This window comes from Buteo buteo, chromosome 4 (assembly GCF_964188355.1).
Source record: "Buteo buteo chromosome 4, bButBut1.hap1.1, whole genome shotgun sequence".
NCBI lineage: Eukaryota > Metazoa > Chordata > Aves > Accipitriformes > Accipitridae > Buteo > Buteo buteo.
In genome coordinates, this window is record NC_134174.1 from 17,568,863 (window position 1) to 17,596,093 (window position 27,231).

The 27,231-nt window shown below is 36.1% G+C and overlaps 1 protein-coding gene across 5 annotated transcripts in view; it reads left to right on the forward strand.

Annotated features, from left to right (window-relative positions):
• TBC1D22A (TBC1 domain family member 22A) overlaps positions 1–27,231 on the forward strand; it is a 188,755-nt gene that overhangs the window by 69,933 nt on the left and 91,591 nt on the right. For 3 of the 5 annotated variants that reach the window (XM_075024915.1, XM_075024918.1, XM_075024919.1), the window contains exons 9-10: positions 2,024–2,133; positions 20,419–20,494. In XM_075024915.1, the coding sequence (XP_074881016.1) occupies positions 2,024–2,133; positions 20,419–20,494 (186 nt within the window). Of the gene's footprint in view, positions 1–2,023; positions 2,134–20,418; positions 20,495–23,501; positions 24,404–27,231 lie in introns of those variants that run through there. The other 2 variants (XM_075024920.1, XM_075024917.1) reach the window with 2 other exon arrangements.

The following is a 27,231-nucleotide window of genomic DNA, read 5'->3' on the forward strand; positions in this document are numbered from 1 at the left end:
GCTTTTTCTGAAGGGTTAGATTTAATAAATGAAATGAACCCAAGTTTGTTCGAGAAGGTGTCTTTAATGAGGGGAATCTAATAGAGAAAGCGGTGGGAACTAAACAGAATGATGTTGGAGGGGAGCGTTACCTCCCATTTACTGCCTATGTTACCCACATTTTCCACAAAGCATTGTGCAAATCTGCTGTCTATTGCTGGGAGAGGAGTATGATACTGATTTCTGGGGGGGTCTGTCCTCGTTTTTGCTGGGAGGAATATGCTGCTGACATTGGGTAAGGAGTTTTCTTCCTCCTCACAAAAGGATCTGCTATTAAAAAAATTTGCTGTTGCAGTCTGCTACTCAATATTTCTTCATTTTTTTGCAAGGCAGTGTTATATCTGAGTTTATTATATAGGGTATTTAAAATATGTTGGATACTTGTTTGTTGATCTCCTTTTAGAAACTGGGTTTTTAAAACTGTACTCCAATGCAAAGGTGGCATTCCTTTAATAACCAGTAAGTGACTACTGGTGCATTGTTTACAGTCCCACCACCTCTGAGATCATTGTGTGCTTTTATTTTACGGAGTCTCCACTGCAATCCCCTGTTTTACTTACCAGGTTTCCCAAGATCTTAACTAATGTTTTAGTAGCAGGACGTAATCTTCTTGTCCTACAGCTGTTAATATTTCACAATCCAAACCCAATGATCCCTTAAAAGATGCACACCCACGTATAGATACCCAGTGCAAACAAGAATGCTTTGGTAACACCTTGCTACCAGTGTCTACTAGTATAGTGGTAAAATCACTGGTATGTTGAAATTATTTTAAAATGTGTAATGTTCATGCTTATTACCAATTGACAAATAAGTGCTTTAAGGTAGCATAATCAAATGTGACAATCTAAAGATGTACTTAGGCTTCTGTAATGACATACTGCAAAGCTATGAGACAGATAATAGGAGACAGCAGTTTTAAGATATTACATATTCTTGGTTTTCTCTTAGTGTTTATTCTATGCTACCTTGCAGTTGTGTAATAGAGGAAGTTCCTTCTTTGGTATATCATACTCTGTTTAAGTAGAATCAAACACCTCTCTCTTCTGCACCTCCCCCTCCATGGGAAGAAACCAGGGCTGGGGAAGATGCTTCTTTGATTCTCATCTTGATACAGTAAGACACTGAGCTGCTGCAAGAGGGTAGCTACAGCATTTACTTGGAGCATTCCCAGTTAACTCCTGTTAAACTCTCTTCTGTGGCTGTATGGGAGCTTTGGGAGTTAGCTGGCAAGGCAGCACATTCTGTGTTCTTTTCAAAATAGATTTATTCAGATGCCATGGTTTAAAAATAAAACAATGTGGCTTAGGTGGTAAAATTTCAGTTCATAGTGAAATGTGAATTTCTTTTAACACATTTGTGTGAAAGACTCAGTTTCCATGCGTTAGGCATCATTGGGATTCTGTGCTTTTCCAGTATCAAGAATCAGGGGGGTTTCGGGGGATGAGGGGAAGGAATCATCTGTTTCTTTTTGTCTGATTGCCTTCTGATTCCAAATGCTTGCCTGAAAAAACAAATCCTCCTTGAAAAGCTGTAGTCGGCTTTCTAAATAAATTTAACTGATTTTCTAAAAAGTATTTTTCAGGGTTTTTTCTTCTGTCAAGACTTTTTTTTGCATGATGCAAATATAGACATGTTCTGCAGAGATTGTTCATACATAGCTTGAGGACTCTTGAAGTGCTTCTGATGATCCTTTTTCAGGTGTGAAATGTTTAGAATGAAGTAATTTATTATATATTAATTCTGGTTAACCAGGCATGATTTGAGATTTTTACAGTCTGCAAGAAATTAAGTATTCATTAACATGTAAATCCATTAGAAGACACAGTTGAGCAATAAATTATTCATTTAGTCCCTGTTAAAGGAAATGTATGTTGAAGTTTCTGACTAGTGGTGGTTGTCTTTGTTTTCAATTATTTTCCTCATCCTTGCTTTATTTATTCTGTGCACTTCATTGACTTGTCTTTCTCTTTTCCTGAAACAGAAGAAGAAGTGGTAGAAAATTTTGATGTTTCCAGTCTGCCTGAAGAAGTGCTGCAGAACATAGAAGCTGACAGTTACTGGTGCATGAGCAAGTTGCTTGATGGCATTCAGGTAAATTGATTTTTTCTGTCTGTAAGTAGTGGAGTTAACTGATTAATGTCACAGCTTCGAACTACTTTAAGGTTGTTGAGGAACAGTACATCTGTGAAAAACAGGGGAGAAGTAGGTTTTCCCATTGGAGAAATCTGCTGCAAGTTTGGCATAGTATTAAGAAAGGAAAAAAAAAATCGTGCCATTTCTTTCATCAAAATGTCTGCACATTTCATTGTAGTATGGTGTTCTAGAGCAGAGTTGAAATCTCCAATTCTAGACGCATGTTTCACACCTCAGTCACCAAGAATGGAGGATATTTGCTCAAGTCTCCCAAGTAAAATGGTCTCACTGAAGTGATGAAAAGCTGGCTTGTTTACTCATTTTTAAGTCATTAATATAGTAACCTATAAACAATTGCTGTCTTAATAGTTCCTGAAGTTATCTTCATATGTTTAAAACATATATCTAAAACTTGATTGATACTTATGCTACTTCACAAAGTGTTTGAATTTTTTTCTATGTGGAGAAGCTATAAATGCAGGCACAATTTTCTGTTAAATGCACCAAGCTGCAGACTAAGAATGGTGGATTTGTGTGTACATGTTCGCATTCATTGGCATAAAAGTTTATGAAGATTAGAAGGATCTACAAGAAACAGTAAATATGTAGCTGAACATCTTGCATTTAGGTGAGGGAGGAATCCATATGATCTACCATAGATTAAATGGGAGTCCAAACATCTGTATTTGGTATTTAATGTACTAAAACACTTCGTGCTGCCATGCTGATGCACCATGAAGTAGAAACTTTGGACTTTTCAGTTTAAAAAAAGTTACCTGAATTAAAATTTATAGGCTTTGTGTTGCAATAGGCATCAAATAATATTTATCTAATACCTATTTTTCAGATCTGTGTCATTTCAGATAAACATTTTGAATCTTGCTAGAAAGTAAAAATAGTCTGATTTTGTAAACTCAGAATATATGCACTAAAATAAGTCATTGTGAATTCCTGGGTTACGATGGGACCAAAATTGACCTTTGCTAGAAATGTGAAAGTTTCTGAAAGGTGATGATTTCTATTTTGCACTGGCAACAAAGAATTGTTTTTAGGGATGTTTGGTAGGCAGATGTTTGCACTCAGGGTTCATTTGCTGCTTTCAGTGAGCTGATTAGAAAATCAATTACGGTTACAAATATTTAGCAGATTGCTGCTGCTTTTTTTTTTTTTTTAATGTTCATACCTTCTCTTTCTGATTATTCCCTGCTTTCAAATGAGCTACTTGTATAGTGTAGAGGATCTCTTCTGTGAAATTGTTTCAGTATTATTTTAGTGACAACAGAAATTGTTATAGAGGTAGCAAACTTTGGTTAATTTATTCCCAACATTCTCTTAATAGATGAGGTGATGGACAAGTGCTTCTACTGTACTTATTAGATTCTATCCTTTTGATAGGTCCCATGTAACTTTGTTTTGAAATACTTTGGACAAATGCTTGAAAACTTGAGGTTTTGTTTCTCCAAGTGGTTTTAATGTAGCAAAGGCCCTGGAGATTGAATTTGTGTGTGTGGAAAATGGCTATCCTCCAATCATTAATAAGTTGTCATAAAATGTGAATAACCATAAAAATTCCTATGAATTGAAGCTGTACTTTTCAGTGAAACTAAATTAATGTTTTCCAGGTTCTTTATTTTGATTGCATCTTTTTGACAGTTATTTCTTTCCTTATGGTACTTAGTATTTTTAAAAGTGCTTTAAAATATTCTTGCTTATGACTTCTACTTTAATATGAATGTTTCATTGGCTAAGGCATGTTGGCTAAGGCATATTGTCAATTTAAACTTGTAAAAGAGTTCATTTTTGACAAAATTGTTATAAAATTGAGTCAACAAACAGAAGTCTTTTAGCTTCTTTGAAGCTATTTTAAGTGTATTTCTCCTGGTTAAAGGTCAAATGAGTAGTAGCTCAATGTTTTCTATAGCATTATTGAAAAGCATGGTTTTCTTCTTATGGTGGTTCCTGTAAAAAAAAAATCTGGTTTGCTTATTTCAATCCCTCAGAACTACTACATTTTAAAATATTTCACTACATTTTAAAAAATATGTGAAAACTTATAAAGAAAAAAGGTGAGAACTTGAAATCTACTTGAAAGGAAGAAAGCCAGGTAAAAAAAAATGCAAGGCCTCCAACGGTTTTACGTGTTTCTGGAACATCTTGTGTCACTGGCCTGCTGCTCTGGCTTTTTCTACAAAGGAAGTTCAGAGATTATGTCATTTCGCCTTAAAATTCTGTTTTCATACAAAACCATCAAGTACTGATAAGCAAAATATTGAAACTAATTGTAATGGAATTAAACTGCATTGATGAAAATTTAAGCTCTTATATAAACAGAATGGTTATCAATTGGATGTATTCAAGGATACACTCATCTATCAAAAGCAGGCTTGAAAGATTATGCTAATGGTGTGACTAATGATGTTACAGTTAATTCAGTGCAACTGTAGAGTGCTGCTGCTTGGTTTTTTTTCTCCATTCTCCTGTTTTGGTTTCCTTTTGTGTTGATATGACTTTACTTGTCAGATAGAATGGTTATATAGTTGCAGGTTGAGTTGGCTGGGAAAACTAACCTAACAAGAAATTAGGTCATTGAAAGGAAGGGGCTAAAAAACCTCAGAGAATAAAGATTGTTATACTGAAGGGGTGCCATTCAGATGGACCTTGACAGCCTTGAGGAATGGGCCCATGCAAACCTCATGAAGTTCAACAAGGCCAAGTGCAAGGTCCCATACCTGGGTCGGGGCAATCACCAGTATCAGTATAGTCTAGGGGATTGAAAGCAGCCCTGTGGAAAAGGACTTGGGGATACTGGTGGACAAAAAATTGGATATGAGCCAGCAATGTATGTGTTTGCAGCCCAGAAAGCCAATTGTATCCTAGGCTGCATCAGAAGAAGCATGGCCAGCAGGTCAAGGGAGGTGATTCTGCCCCACTGCTCTGGTGAGACCCCACCTGGAGTACTGCATTCAGCTCTGGGGCCCCCAGTGTAAGAAGGACATGGACCTGTTGGAGCGAGTCTGGAGGAGGGCCACAAAAATGATCAGAGGGATGGAACACCTCTCCTCTGAAGGCAGGCTGGGAGAGTTGGAGTTGTTCAGCCTGGAGAAGAGAAGGCTCCGGGGAGAGCTTGTTGTGACCTTATGGTACTTAAAGGGGACTTAAAAGAAAGCTGGAGAGAGACTTTTTACCAGGGCCTGTAGTGACAGGACAAGGGGCAATAGTCTTAACCTGCAAGAGGGTAGATTTAGATTGGACATAAGGAATACATTTTTTATGATGAGGGGGCCCAGAGAAGTTGTGGATGCTCCATCCCTGGAAGTGTTCAAAGTTAGGTTTGATGTGGCTTTAAGCAACCAGATCTAGGGAAAGATGTCCCTGCCCATGGCAGGGTGTTGAACTAGATGATCTTTAAAGGTTCCTTCCAAGCCAAACCATTGCATGATTCTATGTTTCTAACTGGCTTGCATTTTGGATGCACAATCACCAGATTCACTGGCAGAGGGCAAGAACTAGATGGGGATGGGTGAAGTAGGACCTGGAATTGTTAAACTTAAGATCAAATCATGTCCCAAATTGCATAAGCTGATTTACATCAAGTTGTAATGATCCTGTGCTCCTGCCTGCATCTGAACATTCATTCCTGTCTATGCCTTGCTGAGTGCTACCTGTTGTAAGCTGATTCACAGTGCTGAACCATCTGACAACACAACAAAACAAAAAACCACTGGTTGGTTTAAGGAGTGAACACTTTGAATAGGTACCGTAGCAAAGAAATGAGTAGAACTACACAGTAGGGCCAAGGCAGGATCATGACAGCCGAGACCTAGATTTACTTTAATGGCTGCAGATTCTTGATTTACCAAGCTGATTTCCAATATGCAGTAGTCTAGATGATCTGCTTAATTCTATCCTTGTCAAAACAGTTGCTGCTGATTGTTTCTTGGAAATAATCATTAAATTAGTTCTTACTAGTCCCTTAGTATTTTCCATCTACTATAGGTAATGGAATGTCTTTACAGCCATCCAGGAAAAACTGCTTATAGCTCACAAAGCCACAAAACTAGACAACATAAAAACACAAAACCAGAGGAGGATCCCAAACAAGATTAGTGCTATTACATTTCCTTTTTCCTGTGAAAGTATGTCATAAGAGACTTAATGATGACTACTGATAATTCGTCCAAGATGTCTGAATAAACCGTACAAGAATTTTAGAGAAGAGGAATATGTGACATGTGGTGATAACTGTAATCTAAAAATCTCTGCAGAATATTTCTGTTAATTTATTTATCGATATTGGCTTCCATTTGCTGTTGGCTTACCAGTATTAGGTAAGTTTAAAGAGTGTACTTTGATAATAGTTTGGGTCCTGTTGTGAAATTTTTTTACTAATACAAGCTAGATACATTTTTTTTTTTTTGTGTGTATGTGTTTGTCTTTCCAATGCGTAAGTGTAATGGAAGAATGATTGTATTTGTATCCCCGTATTATTCTTAACAGAAAACTAATTTATTTTTCCAACCCATCCCAACAGTCTCATTTTCTTGATTCCAGAATTGTCAAAGGTGTTATTAAGAAATATGTATTTCTTGGTCGAGTTTTGCTACACCTAGTATGTGTCATTTCTCCTTTCCTCAGTCATCTTACCCCCCTCTCTTCTTTAGCTAATGTGACTCTGTGTATTTTTAATATAACAGCACATCTTTGAACCACAGGGACCTATGGAATAAAAGACAGTGTTGGCATTGAGCAGCATGACGATCATTCCTGATATGCTTACAGTCCTTAGCCTAGAGGAGAAATAAAAAACTTGGTCAAATCATCTGTTGCTTTAGCAGCTTCACTTGTGCTGTTTTTTGGTGATCTGGGAGTTTCTATGCAAGTATGTCATTGGCTCCAGTTAGAGAGTTTTGCAGAACTCTTCCAGTAGTTAATATTTGATATTGCACAGTAGTTTAATCTATCTTGTGTTCTCAGATTACTTTGCATCTTCTTTCTCGGTTTGTTCTCTCTAGTTATAGGCTCCTAAGTGGCTGCACATATGGGTCATCACAATTTGATTTAAATTTTTTAAAAATTGATTTAAATAGAAATCTAGGAGATTTTTTTAATATAATTTTGTCTTTCTCCAAGATGTCAGTTAATCTTGTAATCTGTAGCTGTATGTACTGTTTTACAGCAGTCAATTTTGGATGATGATATGCTGTAATAGTTTTCCTTTCCAGGGGTTCATGACTGTGCTGCAGATTTTTTCTTTAGCTTTTGTTCCAGAAACTGTACCCCACTGCAATTTTTCATATTTATTTCAGGAAAACAAATGAGCACTTCTAAAATCATAAGAACATAGGATAGTTCTGGTAGGAGGGGGCCTTTACAGGTCATCTAGTCCAACCTCCTGCACAAAGTAGGGTCAGCTCTAAGGTCAGATTGACTTGCTCAGGGCTTTGTCCACTTGGGTCTTGAAACCTCCAAGGATGGAAACTGCGGCATCTCAGGGGGTTAACTTGATCCAATGCTTTATTGTCCTCATGTTGAAAAAGTTTCTCTCTATAGCCAGATGGAACGCTTCTTGTTTGTTTATGCTGCTTGTCTCTTATCCTCCCACTATGCACCACTATTAAAAACAGCACTCTCTCTTCCTGATAACATAAGTTTTAGCAGGATGCTATTGGGCGCCTCTGAAGCCGCCTTTTCTTCAGGCTGAACAAACCCAGTTCCCTCAGCCTCTCACAGGGCATGTGCTCCGTACCTCTGAGCCTCTTGGTGATCTTTTGCCCTTACTCCAGTTTATTCATGTTTTTCTTGTGTTAGGGTCCCCAAAACTGGTATTCTAGAAGTGGTCTTGAAATACAAGAAATTATTTTTAATCATTACAGTAAAGGTGATTGAACTCTGGAACCGTTTGGTCAGAGAGGTTGTAGAGTCTTGGTCTTTGGAGTTCAAAACCTGACTGCACATGGCCTTGAGCAGCTTGCTCCAGGTGGCCCTGCTTTGGGCAGGGGTTGGGCTTAGATGGTGTCCAGAGGTCCCTGCCAACCTCAGTGATTCCACAATGAGTGCTGAGTGGGGATAATCACTTCCCTTAATCTACTGAGCCAGCAGGCTGCTGGCTCCCTTTGCTGCCAGGGCATACCACTGGCTCAGACTGAGCTTGCTGTCTGTTGAGACTTCCAGGTCCTTTTCCACAGAACTCCTTCCCAGCCAGTTTGTCTCCAGCCTGTATTCTTGCAAGATACAATAGTGCTGACTTATAAAAATCTGTTTCTGAGAGTGTGTGTGGCCATGTGCAAAATATAGCTAAATAAGACCACCATTCTTGATTATTTTCAATGCATTAGTTGGAAATTTCACGGTTTTTATCTATATTACAGTATTTTGGTGCATTCCTATTGTGAATAAGAATCATGTATTCCTAGGTTTTCTTTATAGCTGTTCAATTTCCCAAACTATTTTTTCTCTCATTTCAAGTTGAACAATCAAAAGATAAAGCATTTCAGATGTCAATCTACCATGCTCATGATAAAGTTTGTTGACTTTAGAACACTTATAAATTGTAGATGACGCATGAGTATTTTTTGCATTTTCACCTGTAGGAATAATGGCTGTGCATATGGGAAAACTAGAACTTATCCCACAAGTATTTTTTCCACTTAATTAAGTAGACATTTCCATATATCCATTGTAATTAGCTTTTTTGTTACTAAATCGTCTTTTATAACACTTTCCTCAAAACAGGAAATGTTCAAGTAAAAAGTTCACGCTGATCTGTGCCACCTGAAAATGTAATGCTCATACATAAAATAGAGTATAGTTCTTCATTTTAAGTTCAAGTATAATGGTAATAAAGTAACCAAAGGGGAAATATATGCATTACATAATGACCTAACCAGATGTATTAAAAATAGCAATAAAATATTAATATCATTATTTATCAGGGCCTGGGAATTTTTAGAATAAAAGGGAGGTAGTTTATTTCTGGGGACTGGAGTATACTGATGTATATATTAGCTATTTCTATGGCTGATTAAATAGCAAGACTTATGATCCGCAAAGGGAATCCTGCAAAGTTCTTTCTTGCTCCTGAGTTCTGGAAAGTTGTTGCTAATGTGTGCCTCAAGTCTGAATTATGGGTGGATGGAATGCTGCTTGGAAAGGCTTTCAGAGGTCTGCGGGAACAGATCAATAGCATGAATATGCAGCTCAAATGTTGAGAAGTATCTGCAGAAATAACTGACGCTAGCTCTTCTGAAAATTCTTCACAGGATCTTCCAAAGTTTTATTTTTAAGGCAAAAGTAGGTTGAAGATAGCTTTCTTTGTACCTTTTCATTAAACTGCAAGACAAGTTTCTTGATTATGTCTGCGGTTCATTTGGGTAGCTAGTTTAGGGTTATGATAAATTGCAGATCTGTTGTCTGAGAATATGGGTTTGTTAGCCAAGATAGACAGATGCAAGGAATATGTACTGTAAGTGTCTGCATCTGTCTGTTATCTGTCTCTTGTCATGTGAACCATGTGTCTATTGCATATGTGTTTTCAGGCATGGGTCAAGTTGCTGTATCACAGGTACTGCAGGGACTACCTGTGCAAATGCAGTGATAGCTTGTCTAGGGTTTCTGGGTATGCATCAGCCCAGCGCTTCTGGTAGGCTTAGCTAAATGGAGAAAGTAGTCTTTCCTCCCGCCTTCCTCAGCTGAACATAGCACCACAAATGTGGTGCCTTCAGGGAAAATGTGATACATGATATGTCTCCCAAGCAGTCTTCAGAGTCTCCACTAACATTATATAGTTGATACTGAAAGACAGTACTGCAGTTGTGCTCCAATTTCTGCATAAACAGATCCTAATGCCAGTCAGAAATGTATGTTTTAGAAATGTGGAAGTCCTGTCAAGAATTGTCAGAAATACTACCAGTAGTTATTTCTGTATGTAGTTCTTTTAACGTTTGAGCTGCATATTCATGTTCTGTGTCTGTTCCTGCAGCTGCTAGCGCTGTAACTCCATCTGTGAGATAGAACTTCTATATGGTAGTAACTGTTTAATGATTTTCAGAAATCCAGATTGTTCATTTAATGCTAGTGTCTTGTCCAAGTTGGATCCTGAGAATGACAAAACATGGTGGTTTTTTTTCTTGAAGCTATGACTATTCTAAGGAAAAACAATGGATTGCTTGGTCAGAATTGTGTTTTAAGCCACTTATAAAAGTAACAGCTTTTTATTATAGAATTGAAGTGCGAGTTGTTGTGCTGTAAAACTTCATGAACGATAATAAGTATAATTATAGGGAAGACTGCTGATGAGTGCAGATTGCTCTGTTTTGCTGAAAGTGAGTTTATTATTGAATGGAGGCTTCTATTCTGATGAATAAACAATAGCTTGGGATTACTCTTATTTTCTTTATCAGTGGCTTCCATAAAGCTGTTTCTAAATTATGAATAATTTTTAATCCAAATATCCAGTTTCTCAAATTTAGATATTAATTGGAAAGTCATAAACATGACAAATTTAATGAGAAGGAGGTTCTGCAATTAGGGTGGGCATGTGTGCTTGTTCAGGATTCTGGAATGGCTTTTCTTCTAATGAGAAATGGACAACTTCAACATTTTTAGTAATCACTTATCAAATGATACCCCTAAACATTATTTTTCTGTTACTCCATCTGCATGTCATATGTGAGACTCAAATCTTCCGAAACATAAGCATGGCCACAACAGGTGCTTCTATCCAGAATCCTTTCTGTATTCATGTTCAGATGTCTGCTTCTATTTTTCTTACATAATCTGTTGGAGGAAGTACTGTTCTATGGTGTTTTAAACTTAAAGTGAAAGAAAAGAAGATTAAAAGTAGAACAAGAGTCTAGAAATTTTTCTGTAAGCAGATTTTACCTTTCTCAATTCAAAATAATGTTCTTACACAGAATACATATAAATTATTGTTAAGAATGAATACCATTAAGGGCAGACTTTTTTGAGGGCAAAACACATGCAGTATTGTGTCATTCTGTGTGACTTTTCCTTTTCCAAAGGACCTTCAGCTCTCCAAAGCATTGTTTGAAACTTCTCTTCATAGAGTTCTTTGAAGACTTTATTAGTACCTGAAGGAAAAAAACTGTACGTTTTATTGAACAATGCTAGGAAGTTAATAAACAAAGTCAGGCAGTAGAGTTGCAACTACGAGCTGATGGAATGTAATTAACACAGTTGCTATGTTAGTCCTGTTCTTTTGATATGACAGTAATTAAATCATGTCTGCTATTGTCTGTTCAAAACTTCGAGTAGTTAAAATGTAAAAAAAAAAAAAAAAAAGGCATATCTGCTATGCTCTTCCTGTATGGCTCTGAGTAGGTTTAGTCTGAGCAGCTAAGGACTGTATCATGGTTGTTGATGATCTGGCCTCAGACAGAGTGTTTCAAAGTAGATCCTGAAACTCTTGATGTACCAAAACCTGAGACTAAAAATGTCAACATTTTATATTTTTGGAATAAATCATCCTTCAAACTTGGCTACACTGAGACTGTCATTAACAATGAGCCTGAGTCATATAGGATCAGTGTCTACTTTGGAAAGAATAAATAGTACATTGACATAGAAGAATTGCAATTAAATCTATTGTTTGTGATATCACTGAACTGTATAGTACAAGTATGCCACAACAATATGCTTTATATGAAAATTGCTGAGTTTGGACTAGCGCCTGTCCATGAGAGATCTTTCGGGAGTCTCCTGAAATTTCTAGGGTCTTGCTTGGTCGCTGGAGGACTTATAATCCTCCCTATCAGTTTGAGAAGATTGAATGCATCACTAGGATACTGTGCATCAGGATGCCTCATAAGAATTTCAGAGGCAATGGCTAGCTCTGCTCAGTGTGAAATATATCTGTGATTACCTCCTATGAGGGTCTCTGGTAATGGGTAAACAAGAAGATCAATGCTCAAAACAGTTTTGGTATGAGAGGTATGGAATGGGGTGGGTATGACATCAGATTTTGAAAATGATTTCAAGGGGATTCAGGAGAGCACAAACAATTAGACATGCACATCAGAAAGATTTGTAGAAAGTGTAAAAAAACCCAGAATTAATGGTTAAAGGATAAAACCCATGTTATTCAATATTTTCTATAACTCCTGTAAAACAGCAAAAATCTGGCAGCTTTTGGAAGGAATCAGTGAGCCTGTGAACAACTGTATGGTTTAATTGCACTTCCAAAATGCATTTTGATCAAGTCCTTTACCAGAAGTTCATAAAGAAGCTAAGCATCCATGGTAGAAGCATTGCCTGTTACCACATAGGGAGGAGAAGTGTTTATGTAAGCAGTCCTCGAAAGAGAAAACATCACTTTGCTACTTTTAAAACCTAAAATGAGCTTGTGCTCAGTATGCTGTTCTAATCCCTTCTGTCCATCCCATTTTGAAATGATGGATTGAAAGTTAAAAAAATAATAATGGAGCAAGAAAAGTGTGATCAAAGGTATGGAACAGTTTCTGGGTGATGGATTATGTTCTTCAGCTTGGATGACTTAGCGAAGTGGAGGAATGTAATAGAAGTCTTTAAAATGATGAGCTGCATGAAGAAGGTGCATAGGGAGTAGTTGCTTTCCCTCTCTTCTGATGCACGACCTAGGTAATATCTCTTAATACAGCTCAGTGATAGGCTTAAAAAGGAGTGGTTGAGTAACTAAGCTGCAGGGCTGCTTGATGAAGGATGAGAAGCATTTTACATGGGTTTAGCACCTGAATAGTTTGAAGTTTGGCTGAAGAAAAATCTTTAAACAACTTTAATTACCAAGATACCACCTTGAGTTAGGGAAGTCTCAGTGCTGCAAACTGGAAACTGAAAGAATGCTGCAAGCATTCACTGCAGGCTTATTTTACTTCTATTGTCCCCTGTGGTCTTTTGCTGCTGACTGCTCTTAAAAGGAAAAAACAAGGTGGTTCTTTTGTTTGGCCCAGTAACCAATTTTAAGTTTGTAACAACAAGCCTTTGTTGGGATTTCAGGTATCAGAAAATTGAGGGCATCAGTAGGATTTATCTTGAGGGCTATAGTTGTTCTTCAGGACAGGTGTCTCCAGAAGCTCTTAAGGAGCCTGTGTATCTTTGGAATCCAATAATGCCGTTTTCTAGCCTGTCACCGAGAGTAAAATTTTCAGGAAGAGAACAAATCTATTTGTAATTGGCTCTGTATACTTATATAAAAGGCATTGTTTTCTGTGTTTTAGATTAAATATACTGTGCCATCAGTATACCGCAGAATAAAATTATTTTTATTTTCTACCTAAGATCTACAGCATCAGCTTTTGGGATCGTAAGTGTCCATATTTATGATTTCTAGCTTTTACCTGGATTTGAACTGTTGTCTGGCCTACGCCATAATCCAAAAATATACCCTAAGCACTACTTTTATTGTTACTTTAACAGTTTCTGTAATTTATAATACATCCACTTGTGTAAGACTGAGGTTTGATTACATAGCCCAGTAGAAGATTGGGTCTTTGATTCTGAGAATATGGATACTATTATCATACAAGAATCAGTACCTACTTTTTAATAAGATGTTGGTTTTTCCATCCTGTTATGTAGAAATAAATATGATGCTGTTTTCCATGTAGAAAATTTTGGGCTGCAACAGTTTGTAAATCTCTTTCCTACTGCTTAGGAAATTTTATGTTTCAAAAGTCAGGCTTAATAATTACAAAGGCTGAAGGATCATTTCTTTTAAAGGAAGTATCTTGGAGTAATTATGGAACATTCTATGGAATATGTGCAAACAGCATACTCCCAGCACACTTGTGCATTTGTTCTTGTGCATGCCTACTCTCTCTCTCCTAAACTGTATTTAAGATTGAATTTACATTATAATCTCCAGTTTCAGGAAACATTTTGGGTAAACTGTGCCTACCATTGATAGTGTTGATATATGTGTCGGCTATCTTCATGTAAGTGTCATGCTTCCCTCCCACCTGCCCCCACCTTTTTGTGTAACTTTGAGAGCAAGGTGAACCAAGATTTTTAATTGGAGTTTGCTTAGAGGATTTGCAAATGTGTGAATGAAGTACTTAAATGAGTTCTAAAAATAAAATTGAGAAGATCCCTTTCTGACATAATGAGATAAATATACACCTTCAGAAAGCTTTTTTTCTTTCAGTTGTCTTTTGCTCATGTGATAATGTACTTGAACATACCTAAATTGATGTATAGGAATTCTTAAATATACATCAGTAGAGAAAACAGACATCTAGGTATGCTGTATACGGATTGCTTAATGTATTCTTTATGTTTAAGAGCTCTGATCTGACTGATAAAACCTTATTAAAGCAAGCAAACAACACATGAAGATTTTGTGTCAAAACTTTCCATTTGCTTCTGTAAATGGTTCTGATATTTTCAACAGTACATTGTTAGTGAACAGCTTGTGTGACCTGAAAAGAATGAGAAGTACTGTGCCTATAGTTGTGCTTGGCTGCAGTCGTTCTTGTCAAATTATTGACAGTGTTTTTTCTTTTCAATCTGGCTGGCTCTATTCCTCTTTCCGTGATGACATAAAAGGTTGTTTTCCTTTCCTCTTCAGCTTTCTTCTTCTTTTAAAATTATCCCGTCAGCACCTATTTATAGAAAAAGATGGGTGACTTTTTGTTTAGCTAAAGCCTGCAAAGCCTGAATTTTCGAAATAGAAAGTATTCCTGATAACTATAGTAAAGGTCATATGTGCAATATATTACATAGTGCAGTAAGGTTCTGTATCATTCAGAGGCCGTTGTTTCTGCAAGGTTCTCAGCTTAGAGAGTTGCAAATTAGTTTCATTTTCTGACCCTGGGAAACAATTTTTAATACTCTGAAATTCCTTCTATATATTTTTAAATAAAATAAATCAGTGCAGAAGGGCAAATGATCTAAAATATTAAAATTTCTGATGTGTAGATAAGAAAAGTTGCATTTTGAAACTTGAAAATTTTTCCTAAGGAATGAGTAGAAAAAGTAATACAGTGTGTTTTCATTTCTGTGGAAGTATATAAAGTGTATATATATTTGTTTATATATACACACAGAAGGATATATGTACATACATTACTTTATTATATATAATTATTAATATACATACATTATTATATTTATATATAATAGTAAGTATTTGATTCCTTCTCTGCATGCTTGCAGCTGCCTTTGTACTTATGTACCAGATGGCATTCACAAATGCTGTTTACATTCCTTTTTCCACATGTAATTGAAATAATTCAAGAAGTCGGAAAGAAAGATTTTCAGATTTATTACGGACTCATTGTTATGAAGTATCTGTAGTATTTTGGAAGAGATTTAAAATTAAAATAATGGAGGTATGTTGAACTTACTGAACAGTTGCTTTGGAAGGACATTTAACATGCACTTAAAAAGCATCTGTGTTCTTCTTAGCACTCCATCATAAGTTAGTAGTATTTCGAACAGATAGCTGTCAGTACTGTGGCTGCCTGTGGTGATTGGAAATGGAGTATATTTGTTAGAATATGCATCAGAGTGACTAATAAGAATCTCATTGATATACATGGTTGAAAATAGTAGAATCTACTTTGGTATTTTATTCCTGGTAGACAAATAAAAAATGCTAGAGGGGTACGGTGTAGATACTGCAACATTTGGAGGATATTAAGAATGCAAGTAGGACCATCCATAGTTCACATAGACCACAGAAAAGTTTACTTTAGGACTTACTTTTCAAGGTAAACACCTTTTCAAGATATTGAAAATGTAAGGAATTACCTGTTGTGGTTTAACCCCAGCTGGCAGCTAAGCACCACGCAGCCACTTACTCCCCGCCCCCGCAGTGGGATGTGGGAGAGAAGCGGAAAAAAAAGTAAAACTCGTGGGCTGAGATAAAGACAGTTTAATAGGACAGAAAAGGAAGGGAAAATAATAATATTAGAATGTATAAAACAAGTGGTGCACAACACAGTTACTTACCACCCTCTGACAATGCCCAGCCAATCCCTGAGCCACAGTGTCCCCTGGCCAACTCCCCGCAGTTTATATACTGGGCATGACATCATATGGTCTGGAATACCCCTTTGACTCGTTTGGGTCAGCTGTCCCAGCTGTGCCCCCTCCCAGCTTCTTGTGCGCTCCCAGCCTCCGCTGGCAGGGCAGTATGAGAAGCTGTGAAGTCCTTGACTTAGTACAAAAACTGCTTAGCAACAACTAAAACATCAATGTGTTATCAACATCATTCTCATCCTAAATCCAAAACACAGCACTATACCAAGCTACTAAGAAGAAAACTAACTATTTCAGCCAAACCCAGGACATTACCTAATGTTTTGTCATGTTTAGTGAAGGCTATAATTGAAATACTTTATTTTAAATTATAATGATTATTTTTTGAGAAGAAGTCCTGCCAGACCTAGTTGTAGTTGCAGGGCAGTGAGGTGGTTATACTAGCCTCTACAGAATAAGTACAGATTACTAACACAAAAATTTGAGACTGAAGCAAGTTTTAAGCCCTTGTGACATTACGAAGTCTTAACCTTTTGTATTGTAAGGTGAAACTAATTATGTGTCAGAGTCTGAACTAGATTTTCTAACCACTCAGCTGTGAAGTAGGTTAGCATAGTTCACTGAAAGTATGTTGGCAGCTGAGCAGAACGTCAATTTAGCTATTGCACACCAATGCATGAATTTTTTATGTTTATCATGGATTCTGTTGTGTATTCATGCATACTTTTTCATATGTGAATACTTACTAGAAAGTGTCAAGAACAGCGGTTAGAAATATATGGCATTTTATGTTAGCTGTTTGCTGAAGATCTGTTGAGGCAAGACAATCCTGTTCTCAGTTACTTATGACTTTTTCAGAGTTTGTCTTTTGCTTAATATCAACGGTCAAAGTTACACAAGGAATAAATGAGGAAATATAACAAAAATTTGCAGGATAAGTAATGAAATGTTCTTGTGAGGACCTACAACTGTGAGTAGGAATAGAATAGTTAGGAGAGTTGGATACTGAAACGCCTCTTTCTTCAAAAGTTAACAGAGAACTTGTATTGGGTTTACGTGGCAAAGTTTTGGTAGCAGGGGAGCTGCAGGGGTGTCTTCTGTGAGAAGAAGCCCCATGTTGGACAGAGCCAGTCCCAGCCAGCTCCGAGATGGACCGGTTGCTAGCCAAAGCTCAGCCCATTGGCGATGCTGGTGGTGCCTCTGTGGTAACGTATTTAAGAAAGGGTAAAAAAACACTGCACAGCAGCTGTGAGAGAGGATTGAGAGAAACAACCCTACAGATACCAAAGTCAATGAAGAAGGAGGGGGAGGAGGTGCTCCAGGAGCAGAGATCTCCTTGTAGCCTGTGGTGAAGACCATGGCGAGGCAGGCTGTCCCCCCACAGCCCATGGAGGTCCACGGTGGAGCAGATATCGACCCTGCAACCCATGGAGGGACCCCACGCCAGAGTAGGTAGAGATCCCTTAATGGAAGCTGCAGCCTGTGGAGAGGAGCCTGCGCAAGAGCAGGCTTTCTGACAGGACATATGGTCCGTGGGGAGTGGCAGAGGTGAAGTGTTATGAACTGACCACAACCCCCATTCCTCATCCCCCTGTGCCTCTTGGCGGGGAGGAGGTAGAAGAGTTGGGAGTAAAGTTGATTCAAATTTCAAAGCTGGTGTTGCCAATTAAATTGTATGGTAGAGGAATTAAAATCTTAACCACTGTGCTTCTATATTGTCCCGAGCAATAATTGATTAATTTCATGAGTTTGTCACATTTTTTTTCTTTAACTGTGTTACTAGCTTTTTCTTCTACATATAAGCACAAAGGGAGCAAGAATAGTAGATAACAGAGTAGTTTTGATGTTTACAAAGTCCTTCTCACAGTTTTGCAAACTCCAGAAAGTCAATTACAAGTGTCATGGGAGGGAATATGTACAGTGTTGTTTAATTAGCAGAGAGGACTGGGGGAGCCAACAAAGATCTTTCCAGTTAGATGAGTCAGCACAAATAGAAGTCACTCCCAGTTGTGTTCATTTGCAGCTGAAATAATGAAAAGAAAAATAAATGAATAGTCAAAAGAGAAAATATAGTGGAGAGCAAACTTACATGTTTTCAAATCCAAGATGGCAGTTTTGGGTTGCATTTCCAGGTGTATACAGAGTAAATGATGCTTTGAGAAAGGAAACAGTTTCAGATTCATAGATCCCAGTTGGGAGTTGCACCACCTGGGGAGAGACTAACGACTGAAGTAGTAGTGTTTTAGCTCTGTGTTGGCTTTCAGTGTTAAATACATGAAGACTTTTTTACAGAGGATCTATTATAGATGACATAATTGAGTACCATATTGCTGTACTTTGAGTACAGTACTACTTCTAGAAATACCAGTTAACTTTCTTTAAATAAATAAATAGAACAGTATATAAACATTTGAAAAAAAAAAATCGAATACAGTTTTCATTGTTAGAGTAGGTTCTGTAAAGAAAATGAATATACTGTTTCCTGAAGATGCAGTATCCTGGATATGATACATGACTAATACAGGAGTGTGTCAGACTTGTATAAAAGGTATTATCACAGTGCATGGGATAGTTTCTCTGTCCCTGAAGTAAGATTATAGTAGATTTGAATTCTGTGTGAGACTTTCCATTCTTTCTATTTTGATGCTTTATTCTATTTTGATGCTTTATTGCCCTACTGAGGATGCTTATGTTCTATTTGAGAGACAAGGCCAGCAAGATGAAATGGTTGCCTATTTTAGTTGGTCAGTCCTGTGGGAAATTCCAAAATTCAGAGAATTTTCCTCATTGACACTGTTTTAGTTTATACATTGGTTTCTAATATGAAATACTGTGAAAGTGCTACTGCTAGGCCAGTAGAGAACTTTGCTATAATTTTTTAAATAGCTACTACTGTGGTCAGTTACAAGTGATCAGAGCACATAATAGACTTTTTGATACTGTAAAGCACTTGCTGGCTGATGTACTATAACCAACAGAATTCTTAGTGCATGATTTTCCCTTGCAAACTTTTGGGTTTCATACTTTATGGCAGCTTTACAGAATTTGAAGATTAAATTGCAATTCAGTTTCATAAAACAAATCAAAATAACCCTCCCCATGTAAATATAATCAAGAAAGTCAACATGGCCTTTTTTTTTTTATATTAAAAAACTGTCTTAAGATACATAAAAATGAATTGATATTCATCCATTTTAAGGCCAAGTTAAAATTTGAAATCAAGTAAAGAAAAATTAATGTTAGAACATCAGTGAAAATTTTTCTAGGATGTTTTTTGGCATAGTTGCTCATCTCTCCATTTGATTTTCATAAAGGAATTATTAAAACAATAGCAGTTGATACGAAAAATCCTTTACCCTGGTTTTCTGGGTAGGTAGTGGTTACATGGAAACAACTTTACATAGCAACTTTCTTTTAAAATATATATTGGCAGTTTTCTTTTCTTGAATCTCTCTATAAAGCTATAACAAAATTAGTTGAGTGGAGGGGATTGTCAATCAAATATTCAGAAACATTGCTGTGTATTTAAATAATGTCTTTATTTAAAAAGATTGATCACTTTGGAGTTAAAGTGGAGATACCTTTCTTTTTCTCGTTACTTCAAACTCTAGTATATATTATAGAGCTGCAGTCCAAAAATAAAAAATCCAGTTAGAGTTAGTACATTCAAACAAATACATGCAAATACCCTGCCATTTTAGCTATATAGCTTGCATGTTAGGTTTTGATTCATGATATTAACTGTAACCTTGGGTTCAGAACAGTCATGACTCCATTGAAATAGACTTTTGATTTCTTATGCTGCTGGAAGGTGTTATTCTGAACTTCTAAAGATCGAATTCTTATCCTGTCACTGATTAGGGTTTAAATTTTCAATTTCCTACATTATTTGTGGTAGAATTGTAAATTTATGAGAAAAAAATCACCTTAAAATCTCTAGCGTGGCACCTTTTGGCATTTAAGATGACAGCCTTTTAAAGCTACTTGGACTTCTGCAATAAAGCTGTAACTTCAGGGCCACTAGATTAGCAAGTAGAGAGCAATTGATGCAGTAATAGCTATAGGGTATACTGTTAGAGATGGGGACTGGAAGTAGGACTATACAACGTGATGCTTTACTCCTTAACGGTAGAATTAGACCCAGGAAATGTAAAAACAAAACACAAACACCTTAAAACATAGAAAAATAAATGGATTGAGATATGTAATTGAAGGAAAAGAAACTCTCCCTGCCCCCAAACTTATACTTGTATATGGTCTCTTCTTCAGGATAACTACACATTTGCACAGCCAGGAATTCAGAAGAAAGTGAAAATGTTGGAAGAACTTGTTAGTCGGATTGATGGTAAGTCTTAAAAGCTAAGCTAATTTCTAACTGGTGTTTCACTGAGAGTGTTTCGTTAAAACGTTTGTAAGAAGTCAGGCGAACATCACTGCAGTTACCTACAGTAGTGGGGTTACATCACCTTCCTCAGATGAGGTGTCATAATCAATTTGTGGCACACTGGCCTTTGCAAGATCACTGTCGTGTATCATTTAAAAGAAAGCCACTAGAGCATGAGCCACTTTCATTACTTTTTATTAAGGCAATATAATCAAAATTCACTGGCAATTTCTTTGCAGCAGAGTAATGACCACATACAAAAGGCAGCCAGTATTCATTTCATATTAAGCTCAATGATTGTTGTAATTCGGGCAAGTCACAGTGGTTGTTTATGGTTGTCCTTCGGCACTATGTTTTGTGCCTTTGTGCTTCATTTTGCTATCTGGAATGCCTGAATAATTTCTCTGTGGAATCCACTTAATTATGAGCTCTGGAAATAACATCTTTAATATTATAGATAAATTACAGTGTGTGCAGGGGTAATTTTAGATTGTGCTTTCATGTTTTAGCAGGACACTTTGAAATATTTTCTACCTTCATCCTTAAAATAATTCCCTTCATGAAATGCTGACTGTCATATTGCTAGAATAGAGTTTAATTAAATGAAATGCAAGAGATAATGCTTGCCCATTCTAAACATACTCTCTTGATAGTTTGTTAAATTAATGAACAGAGTATTAACAAAATGTTGCCAAGCAGAACCAGGCATATATTTGTGACACTAGCCTGTCAATGATGAGATAGAAAAAATATTTCTTGTGTAGCTTAGTATTTGGTAATCTTCTTGGAAAGATTAATTCCATCTTTTCATTACACATACTGTGAGGTTTTTTTGTTCCAGTGCTTACCATAGCATATTTTGGGTGGGCCTGCACATATTTGCATCTTGAATATTTGATAATGCTCTTTGTGGCCTTTTAGGATGTTAAAGTATTTCTAATGATCAAAAACTAAAGGCAGGAGATCAATGTTTATGTAGTATTACACTATAAATGTAAATGTATGTAAAACTTTTTGTTGTAGATGTATTTTTTTTGTTTAAATGAATGTGAAAATATGAGGGGATACTTCTGTATACAGGGTAGTGATACATTTATATTAAAAATATCTTTTAAAACTGTGTTTTGTTACTTCAGAAATAGTCTAACTGCTTGCAGTGTGACTTTTTCTATATCATTTTATGCTTATATCAATATTGGAGTTTACATTTGAATTACTTATAGAAGCAAATGATTATATACTAAATGAAGTGTATAATTATAATGCCTATACATAGTCTTCCAGAACTTGGCCAATGAACATTTATATAAACAAATTCTTTAACCAAGTTTTCAAAATGAAAAGTACCATTCTGATAATCAACCTTATTGTTTGGTGTAATAAAAATTTAAATATAATACAATATATTATTGTTTAGTTTCTAAGAAAGAAAGAAATGCTGAAGGCTTATTTGTATATTCAGTGCTTTAGGGATTAAATAACTTTTCTCAGTGGTTAAGTTTGGGAAGCATTGTTTTTAAGGCTTCACACTTAAAAAAAACCAAAACAGACAGACAGCTGTAGCAAGTAAATGTGTTTTCTTAAACTGTCCTTTACCAGGCTTTGTAACTGAAAGTGTGGGTTCCTGATTTTTATTGGATTTAAAATAATTTTGTGAGGTCTTTATAGGACTGTATTTAATAGGACATTGTTGAAGTAGTTCCACATCAAAAACTGTAATTGTTTATCTTTCTAAATGTGAATCCAATTTTTTATTAAATGTTTTTGATCTAAATTGTATAGTATTTAGTAAACGAGGCAACCAATACAATGTATATTTTATGTTGAACTATATGTTATAGCAGATTTTGTATCAATGTCTGTGATTGTAGATAACTGCCAAGATTTTTTAAAAATGAAAATGGGTACTGAACTATACCTTTTCTATGCTAGATTTTTTTTTATAGTTTTTAATAGACATCATGAGTGTTTGGTGGTTAATATTGATTTTTTATACTGTCCTAAATACTTACAAAGTAACATCTTAGATTAATCTTAACTCTAGGTCTTTTATATGGTTGAGTAGTAGAGGATGGTTTCCTTGTTTTGAGCAGTATAGTTGGAGAAAGCAAAGCAAAATCCCAGCTTTAAGGAATTGGTCACCTTATAGCAGGTATATTTTGCAGATTGTCTGTATGACATACCTGCTGTAGCATATGTAGAAAATAGGTTAAAGGAAACAACTTAAAAAAAAGAAGGCAATTATAACACTCCAGAGTGAGGGAGATTTTATTATGCATTTTTTCATCGTAGAAACTATGAAGTATTTTAAAAAGTTGTCATTGCTATTTGAAAAGGAAACCGGTAAGATTTGGATGTAGTTGACATTATGGAAACCTAGGACTATTTAGGTTATATGGAGCCTATGGAAGTCAGTGTTCCAAAGCTCTGCTCTTTCCTCTCATGATCTTTCTTGATCTAAGGGGACAGGGTCAACTTAGATAAGGCTGTGTAGAGTCCTGTCTGGTTGAGTTTTGAGTAACTCCAGGGATGGAGGTTCTGCAGCCTCTTTGGGTAGGACTGTTCAAGGGGTTGACTACCATCATTGTGATTTATTTTTTAATTTTTTTATTTTTAATATACCTAATTAGAATTTTTGTTTATGGAACTCATGTCCACTGCCTTTTATTTTATCTCTGTGTACTTCTGTGAAGAATCTGGCTCCATCTTGCCTATACCCTCCCATTAGCTAGTTTCAGCTGTTCATAGGCTTTTCTTTTTAAGGCTGAACAAACCCAGTTAGTTCTGTCAGCCTCCTTTCATGTGTAAAGTACTCCAGCTTCCCAACTACCTTGGTTACCTTCCACTGGACTTGCTCTTGTATGCCAGTGTCCAAGAATTGGACATAATGCTGCAGACATGGTCTCACAAGTGGTGAGAACAGAGGAGGAATCACTTTTCCTGACCTGTTGTCTTCTCTCTTGCGTAGAAAGCCCAATATACCATGGGCCTTCTTTTCTGCAAGGACACACTGCTGATGTGGGTACAGCTGTTGGCTACCAGGACCCCCAAGCCCTTCTTGGCAGAGCTGCTTTCCAGCCAGCTGGTGCCTGGTCAGTGCTGTTGAACGAGACTATTCCATCCCAGATACAGGACGTTTACCTCTCCTGAACTTTAGAAGGTTCCTATCAGCCATTCCTTCAGCCTGCCAAGGTCCTTCCACATAGTAGCCCTGACTTTCAACATGTCAACCACTTCTCCCAATCTGGTATCATCCACAAACACAGAGTCCACTCTATGCCATCGTTAGTTGTTAATAAAGCTGTTGCACAGTATTGGCCCTGGTATTGACCCCTGAGGGATGCCATTAGTAAATTAGCTGTCAATTTGACTTTGTACTGCTGATCACAATCCTTATAATACAGTGGTCCAGTTAAAAGTTTTGGGTAGTAAAAGATAGGCATTTTTCAATATTCTTAGGGCTGTTTCTTTTTGTCTAGAAGACTGTCCACTCAGTTGCTTTCTTTTGCCAGAAGAGTACACCAAAGTAGGTGTAAGAAAGAAAGTTTTAGTTGTTAGGCAATGGTGGATGTGTACTGCTGTAATTTTATAAACTTTTGGATGCCTCAGGTAAGGGATCCTGACCTGGTTGGTTTTTTTGATGGAATCACAACATAGTTTGATTAAATTATATGTTATTGTGCTTTACTCTTCTTCAATTCTTTTTGCTTTTGTATTTTTATCTTTATACTGGGTCTTTAATACTGTAACTAAAGGGAAATGTATAGCTGATATGAATTGGTTTTGAAAAAGAAATCTTACTATCTGTATTTACTGTAAATATCCTAAGTGCTAGTTAAGGTTATTGTGGAATAAAATAATATTCCTGTTGCTACTGTGTCACATTATTTTCTTGATGTGGGTAACTGCATGGTGAAGAGAATCTTAATGTAGTAAGTAGCTGCATGAATGGATGAAGCTTGTACAGCTTGCTTGCTAATAGTAATGGATTATCAGTGTATGAAAAGTGATGCTCTCCCTTCAGAGAGTGTTAATGCGTTGTTAGTGATTCAAGCAACCTTCATTAACCCAGCCTTATGGATCACAACTCCTCTCAAAGTAACTGTCCTTCTGCGCACACTGCAGAACATTGCAGTAGACTTCAAATGGCCAAGCTACTCTGTTAATTTAATCATAATCTCAGTCTGCTTGAACTCCAGAAAATAATTTTGATGAATCGTGTTTAACGGAATTTTTGAGTTTCTTAATAAAATGTTGTTATAGACGAGATGGAATTTGAAGATAAAACATTATTCAATCTCATTTATCTCCTTGTCATCATCATTCAGATTCTTCTTGGAATTATACAAAAATAGTGAAGGGGAGGAACAATAGGTAGTTCAATAATATAAGGAAACTGTTATAACAAATTATCTTTTCCTTTTCCTGTAATGTCAGTAGAGCTTTTCTGCGCTAAATCATGAACCATTTCTCCTGGTTTGTAAAAGGTCACAGTCATGTGGCATGCTGTCTTCCACTTTTGCTTCATTTAGGCTTGAAAGCAAAGAGATGTGGTGTGGGAATGCCAAAATTAATTCGGGATTTGTGTTTCCAGAATTTACAGGTGTTTAGCATTTGGCTGGTTTCATGCTTGGGAGAGTTTCAGCTTCTTCAGTTTACTGTAAGACATCTGTTACTTACATTAGAGTTTGAGATAGCCATTTGGAGAAGGCTGAGCATTTGTAGATAAAAGTGGTCTTGGGTTTGCATTAAACATTGATAGAAGATGCTAAGATTGCATGGCATTCTCTCTAAATTAGCAAGAAGGCAATTCTAGAAAAAAAATAAAATAGCCTGTTATAATGTTATATTTATTTTTTTATTTATGTTGGCTTCTTATTAGCATTACAATAAACTATGAAGGCAGTACTGATGACTCAACTTAGTATAAAGATTCTGCATCTTCTGTGAGCATAAGTTTGGGAAGATTTTTTTCTACATCTTTTATAGAACAACTCCCGGGATTTGCATCTGTGTTCTGCACAGCCTGATCTGTGCTTGTGTTTTCTTATAGTTAAATAAATTCCATGTTATTAGTGTTCCAGATTCTTTCACCAGCAATCACCAATCTTATTGCAGAATTGGCCCTTGAATCTTAGTAACAAGAAATGGAGAAACAAGAATGCAGAAAATTATACTTAAAAAAAAAAAGCTCTTACTGTTGCTGTATATATTTTTCCCCCTTCTTTTGAAAATGGAAGTAATGGAAAAATACCTAAGAACATAAAAAGAGTGCTGCATTTCGACTTTCCCATAAGGAAGTTCATTTAGAATTCACCTACGTTTTTCAAAAATTCAGTAAGATTTCAGTATTTCTGCTGTGTCCACTGTGGACACGTTTTCTGGCCATCTGTTTTGGAGAGTTACTACAGATATTCTTACATATGATATTTTAATTGGGACAATTTCTGATTTATTTCCATTTTAATATTGAAAAAAATTACAAATTTTTCAATAAAAAGGTATTTTTAGTGTAACATTAAAGTTGTTATATTAGAATTATTTTAAAGAATGTCTGTTTTAATAAATGTTGCAGAGTAATGTTTGGGAAAATATTGTTACTTATGCCTCGGTGCAGTTAAAATGTTCTTTCACCTATTAAAACCATGTTATATTAATAAGTTTTTAAGTCTTATTTTTTTTATTGCAGCCATATTGTAAATGTGTTTGTTTCATTCCCTTCCAATGAAATACAAATTAGATAATGCATTTTGTTTTAATGTTCTGAACAAATGAATCTTGGCTCCACTAATCATACTTTATTTACTTCTTTCTGTCTTGGGTTACAGATGTTTTCGTTGGTCAGTTGTCTGCAACTTTTCATGGTTCTGCTCAGAACTTAATTTCATATGACAAGTTAAGCCCAAAAGTTACTTAGAGATACCTATTGAGTAGTTTTGATACCTTCATAGTTTCTAAAGGACATTCAGTTTCTGTGCTGATTGAACTTTTTAAACTGCAGAGGAAAATAGTTTTGCTTTTTTGTTGAGGAAAATCTGAATCTGAAGAAGACAAAATATCAACCAAGACTAATACGTTTTCCTATTAAACACTTACTGTTGTTTAATAAGAACTCGCAGAACAAGTGATGTGTTCAATATACTGTGAGAGATATAGATTAACAAATTTGTTTGGTTTTTAATTTGAATCTTGGTGTTTCGTACAATGAACTGATGTTGAAACTGTGGTATTAGGTGACATTTGGTCAATCTTCATTATGTATTCAATCATGCTAATGATTTCTTTAAAAGTATGGTTAAAGAATACTTAATTGTATGTGCAAAATTATGTTTAATTATACTGTAAAACATTTTACTGACACCTATAATTTTGAACTGGGATTGTGCTGAAGTATCTGGAAAAAAGAGCTCTGATTGTAACAGTTGAAAAGACTGGTATTCTTTAACCATGCAGAAGCATTTTGAATCAGAAATGGACATGGAATTTATTTAGACCTTACTGCTGCTGTTGGAAATTAGTGATTAAGAACAACCTTCTCTTTCGGTCCATCTTTATGTGTCAGCTTTGTGCTGAAGTGATTAAAAATCTTGTAAGCTTTTCATAATTGTTTTAATTAATTTGTGCCATAAAGCTTTTTTTCATTTTAACAAAGCCATCTTATTTAGCTCACCAGTAGTTATTTTTTATCTGATTTTATG